The sequence below is a fragment of the Poecilia mexicana genome, unplaced genomic scaffold, assembly GCF_051168715.1.
Source record: "Poecilia mexicana isolate PSO_F unplaced genomic scaffold, ASM5116871v1 scaffold_9, whole genome shotgun sequence".
NCBI lineage: Eukaryota > Metazoa > Chordata > Actinopteri > Cyprinodontiformes > Poeciliidae > Poecilia > Poecilia mexicana.
Genome location: NW_028263378.1, coordinates 15913281 through 15919586, shown reverse-complemented (window position 1 = coordinate 15919586; position 6306 = coordinate 15913281). Strand labels below are relative to the sequence as shown.

The 6306-nt window shown below is 40.4% G+C and overlaps 1 protein-coding gene across 1 annotated transcript; it reads left to right on the top strand.

The window, feature by feature from the left end:
- Window positions 1-430: 430 nt before the first annotated feature.
- Window positions 431-6088, top strand: selenom (selenoprotein M). The gene is made up of 5 exons (XM_015006458.2): window positions 431-692; window positions 1436-1471; window positions 1653-1687; window positions 1767-1845; window positions 5417-6088. Exons 1-5 carry the CDS (start codon window positions 597-599, stop codon window positions 5645-5647), a joined length of 477 nt encoding a protein of 158 aa, XP_014861944.1. The 5' UTR covers window positions 431-596; the 3' UTR covers window positions 5648-6088.
- The last annotated feature ends 218 nt before the right edge of the window (window positions 6089-6306 follow it).

The following is a 6306-nucleotide window of genomic DNA, read 5'->3' as shown; positions in this document are numbered from 1 at the left end:
GATCAATAACTTAATCAACAATCGTTGATTAAGTTATTGATTAGTTAAAGTGAAACGTAATCAATTCGCAATGTGGCCTGAATATTTTCTATTATAACGTCTTAGATAAATCAAGAGTCAACGCATGTTATGAAAAGAAAAATGTATAACAACAATAAATGTAAAAAAATAACTGATTTTTTTTTTTTTTTGCTTGTTTGTTACAATATATTTGCTTGTGTATATTAACGCGTAATCACCATACTATAAAAACTTAAAGATTTGTAATAATATAATATTTCATTGCATATTCTGCAATATTTAATCTTCACCTTTTTCACATCAATGATATCCTGCATTAGTAAAGAATCGCATTGATACATTCTGGTTTAGGAGCCTCGTGTAGCCAATGAGAGTCCTCTCCACGCCTCCCTCTCTGTTCTGGGAGAAATATTTGACGTGGCAAGAAGTCCGGTAGTGACACAGCTGCTCGTCATCGCCTCTCCTCCTCCTCCTCCTCCTCTTCGCCTCGGTGGTATTCAAACCTCCGCAGGTAACCACCGGTCAGACAGAGGAACCCGCTGCTGCTCACGGCGACCTGTCCCGGGAGAAGAAGAATGTGGCTGATCGTGCTGGCCTCCTTCCTTCACTGCGCCTCGGCCTATGATGTGGATCTGCAGAAGCTGGACGGGCTGGCCAAAGCCAGGGTGGAGGTACAGCAAGCCTTCTGCACAGAGGGAGGAAGCAGCATAAAGCAGTTGTTTAATAGCGACTGAAAACACAGAGCGGGTGTCATGAATCGGTTTTGTTACGTGGGGATGGATGCTCTCTTCTTTGTGTTTTTTCAAAGCGCATGCGTCACAATGTCGTTTAGACGAGTGCTTTCAGGAAATCGGATAATTATGTATGTTGTGGTAAAGTTAGGAACAAAAGCAGTGTCTCATTTAGTCGCTGCAAATGACTGTAAAATGTGAAATAGTTTGACTTCCCAGTTGTTGCGTGGAGTGTGAGAGGGTTCTCAGGCTACATAATGGCATCTGATGAACAAAAGCTTATGAAAGTAAAGTATTTTCACCCAGAGGATGTCACATTATCACCAACCTGCCAGCTTCAGAGACAAAAGACATGATCTGATGCTACTCTTGTCTTGGTCACATTTTACCTCATACCTTTGGCTCAGATATCCAACAAAAATAGGCCAGACAGCCTCCCCAGGGCCTCACTGAACCTGAGTGCTGAACGAAAGGTAAAGCTGCACTGATTCCAAACCCTGTTGGCAGAGAAGGTCTGTCAAGGTGTTTTTTCTCCTTCCAGATTTTTTTGGGGGGTGGGGGGAGGGTGCAGTGACACATATTTAAGCTACCAGTTTCCATTGTTAAGAAACAACATGTCTCACTTGCTAAACACAAGTGCTGTTTGTGAGTTTTTCCTCCAATCTAATTTTGTCTCTTTGCAGACATGTGGTGGATGACAACTGAATAGACTCAGAGAGGTAAGTTGTGTTGTTGAAGTACTACAAAGCTAGAGGCAGCAGAAAGTAGATCCCTACTTAAAAATCTTCTGAGAGAAATGGTTCACATTTTACAACCTGGGTTTCAGATAATCCCAACACATCTGTTTTAGAATAACACACACACACAGACACACACATTAATTCTCACCTCTGTCTGCAGGTCAAAGCCTTTGTGATGCAGGATATTCCTCTTTAGTATCCTTTCACTCAAATTGAGCACTGAAAGCATGCTCATTGTTTTAAGTCTAAAAGGCCTTGACTGACCCCACCACAGCCATAACCTGGTGATGAAGCACATTCCTGGGGCTGATCCTGAGCTTGTCCTCCTGAACCACTACTATGAAGAACTAGATGTAAGTGTCATACATTTTTAATAACTGTTAATGATTGGAAATTGTGTATTCAAGCAGTTACAGTGGTTCTAAACGTCCACACACTCCTGCTAAAATGGCAGGAAAAAAAGAGAAACCATATGATTGTTTTTAGGGTTTGAAGTCAGAATAAGGCTCAGTTATAGACCAGTGAAAAATATTTGACACACATCATCAAATTATACAGCATAAAGTAACTGATTGCATAACTATTCACTTTCTTTTAAAGTGGCTGAAAGAGGTCCAGTCAATTGGTGCCACAATGAGTGGAATGGAGAATACTTGAGGATAGCAACTGTGTCTCAAGTGATTGTAGTATAAATACACACCTGTGTGGTGGTTAATTACTATTCCTGGCTACAATCACAGCATGCAGACCAAATAACACTTGAAGCAAATCAGAGAAAATGTTGAGAGATTCTGCAGAAAACAACTGTAGCCCAGTCTAAGCTTTATGTGAGAGTGGCAATGAGAAAGCCAGTGGAGAAGAAAACCCATATCAAGGTTCAATAAGAGTTTGCCAAAAGGTACGTGGGGCTCTAAGGTGAAGTGGAAGAAAGTTCTTTGTTCTGATGAGACTGAAATGGAGCCTTTCAGTCTCATCTGAAAGGCTGAGACTTTCAGATGTCTCAGCCTCTGAACATCACCACAAGCACACCGTCCCCACCGTGAAGCACCGTGGTGGCAGCATTATTCTGTGAGGATGCTAATCTGCAGCAGGTCAGGGAAGGCTTGTAAAGGCAGGTGGTAAAATGAATTAAAGGGAAATCCCAGAGGACAATTTGTTTTCATCTGCAAGAGAACTACGGCTTTAGAGAACATTTGTTTCCAGAAAGGCGGCGACTCCAAGCATCCAGGTGAATCAACGCAGAAATGGTTTGAAGACAAGAAGGTGGATGTTCTGGATTGGCCTAGTCAAAGACCAGATCTTAATCTCATATAATTTGTGATTGTTCAGAGCTGATCCTCAGCCATCTGTCAGAGCTGGAACAGTGTTATAAGTAAGAAAGGACTAGAAATATAGTGCCCAGATGTGCAGCCTGGCATCTATCCACCCAGAATCTGTGCTTTGATTTCAGCCAAAGGTGCATCTACTAAATACTGACTTGAAGGAGGTGAACAGCTATGCAATCTTTTATTTTATGTTGCATTTTTTTAACTATTACTTTGTGGAAACCAGTTTTCACTTTGAATTAAAAAAAAATCTTTTTTGTATTTTTTTTTTGTCAAAGCCATATTTTGTTGATCATAATCAATTTGTAAAAGGGTAAGACATTAAAGGGGCTGGACACATTTTTATAGGCCCTGTAAATCTCAATCATATCAGATTTTCTAAACTCTTCTTCATCTTAGTAAGTGTCTAAAATGTTGTCACTATCTTAGCGTTGTCATTATTGTCTTTGTTGTGTTTTTAAAAATCTGTTGATCCATAATGGATGTGAACAGATCCAGCTGCTAATTTCCCAGGAGCCGACCAAACCACAAGGCTTAGACAAACAAACTAACCAGCCACTCCAAAGAGAGCCTAGAAATAAATGTGTCTACAAGCAGCTCCTGCAGCTGTTAGTGTTCAAAATATTGCACTCAAATAAAACCCTCACATTGCAAGAAAGTCCCCAGAGAGGCAGATGTTTTGGAGGAAAGCAGCAAAGAGAATGGAAACTTCATGTCATTATTTATCATGCATTATCCAGGTGGGTGCCATTTATCTATGGGAGCAGTTAAACCAGAGAAAATATTACCACAGGGATTATCAGGCATAGTCGCAATAAAGGCACTGGGCAAGGACAGAGATCTGGATGAAACCAAAAACAAACTATCTTATCTGTAAAGATTGCGTTGAAATATTCTGGACTCTACTGATTACACAGAGTGTAGCAAAACATCTCATTTTCCATGATCACCCACATTCTGAAGATCTGAAATGTGACAAAATTAGATTTTTAAAGGTCTTTTCATTACAGTATTTAGCTTAGAATAGTTTTTTGTGTGCAGTTTTGTGATAAATTGAATTTTTGCTCAGCATCAGCTATAAATCATCATTATAACAAAAAAAAGAAACATCAATGTTTTTTTTTTTCTGTTCTCTTTTTTTGTGACGCACCTGTGCATCTCAGATGTGAGTTTGATACGTTTGAAAAGGAAGTAACCTTATTGAAATCTATTTACTCTCTTCCTCACATTAGTGAAAGCTTAAGGTCTGAATGAGGTTTTAAGACGCGCTCAGCCTCAGCTGAATGCTGCAGCCAATATTCTCATTAAGCAGAAATTGGAGCAAATGAAGCATTAATTTGGAGTCAGGATAATAGTCCTATTTTGGTCTGAACCAGCTCCTCCGGGTGAAACGTGGCTGTTCAGATCGAGCTACAGTTCCCATTTGCTTGTTGAACACTTCCTCAGGATGTTTACAGGAGCTTCCTCACTGTCACATTTGGTTAAAACTGAACCGAATGGTTCAGATGCCGGCTGCAGATTTGAAGAGATTAGACAACATGATGAAAAATGTGTTAGTGTGTTAGGAGGAAGAGACTGCCCTCATTGAGGCTGAATAATACAATATTTAATAAAATATCAAACGTACTGCCATAATATACAGTTGTTGAAAAAAATAAAATAGGACACTTAGATATTCAAGTTTTTTAATCAATAAGTGTTCATCTGTTTTTGGACTGGAAAAGTCAATTATTTGCACAGAAAACAAAGACTAACTTTGTTTTACTTAAAAAGATAAATGTATTTTCTAGCTGAGGGCAAACGTTAGGACACACTCCTCCCTTCTCCTGCTGCTTGGCTGAAATAACTTCAGTGTTCTGGTAGTAATCCACCAATCCCTGATGCTGGTCTGGATGGATGTTAGTGTGTTTCTTGCACAAGCAGCCAGTTTTAAGTCGCCTGACAGCATCTAAATGAGTTATCGCCAAACATGTCCTTCTTTTTCTTGTGTCCAGATAATTCAGATAAATGAGAATTCCTGTTTTTTCTGAGAATATATAATCCGGGCCCACATGCGTTTCTTAGAGAGAAAACAATTACTTTTTGAACACCTCCCACGAAGGTAAACTTGCGCAGCATCTTTTTGATTGTACAGAAATGTCCCCGAGCCGTACCAGCTGCGTGCTGTAGGTCCTGTGATTTGTGGAGGATTTGCATCTTGTGGTCTGTTTTCAGGATGAACTTGTTTGGCCGGCCACGTTTGCATTTTGGCAGTTTACTAATTAGACTCACAAGCTGAAACAAAAAAAGAAAAAAAAAATAAACAGAACATGTTTTGATCTTCCCTCACATCAACGGTCAGGAAACAGGGCAAACCTCTACTAAAATGCTGAGTAGTGGTGCTCTTTTCTTCAGTTTTTGTGTATTTATATCACTTGAATTTTTTCCAGTACTGGTAAAAATTTCTATTAAATATCATTGCATCTAAATGCGTCAGAACACCACACTGGCTGTCATTCGGTGTCCTAATTTTTTTCTTCATAAGACGACATGTTGGTGCTCGACAGAGCATTACGTCTGGATGTCCACTAATCATTGAACCAATGTGTTCTCGTCACAGCGGATAGCTCTGACTGACATGACCCGCTCTGAGATCAACGAGCTGCTGGAGAAACTGGGTTTCTACAAGAAAGCTCAACCAGAAGACGAGGTGCCGGAGGAGTTCCGCTTCGCTCCCGCCAAAGACAGCCCGTTCAAAGACGAGCGCCCGTTCAAATCATCCATGTCCACTGTAGACACAGAGAACGCCTCCTCAGAGTCTAATCCAGAGGTCAAGCACACCGACCTATAACCGCCAAGAACTGGCAAAAATAGAAACGCTCCCTCTGGGCCGCTCCACAACCAGCAGACTGTCGTAGTTTGCTCATGGGGAAAGAACAAGGGAAACAACCACACAGGCTCTTTCCAGTTGAGACATTTTGTTTTTTCTACCCCTCGTTTCTTTTTTTAGTTTTAGAACATAACTATAAATGTAGTTTTGTACTGGAAGCGTTTCATGTTCAATCATCTCTTCGCTATCCCCTTCATCTCCATCTCATTTGAGTCATTTCGTGCTTCCTCCCACCTGCTGTGAAACCGAATGAAGCCTCAGGTGAAAAGTCGTCCGACCGACCGGCCTGAGGCTGATGCTGCTTGTTCTTGGTGGGCTTGGTGGACGCACGTAAAGACTCAAGTGGAAAAGTTGTGAATGAAATAAAAAATAAATAAAAATTGTCTTATCATTTGTGTAAAAGTTTCCACACATTTTTCAGGTCAAACTTCAGTCCTTCTCGGTTTCAGTTCGGCCCACATTTACGACAGGCTTAGTGGTACCTTAAGAACTTCTTCACATCACAAGCTTGGATGCATTTTGTTGGGATTTTATTTAGTAGACTGTCAAAAAACGGTACATATCTGAAATGGGTTAAACTACTTTTAATATGGAATCTGGGGCGGAAAAAATCTATGCAA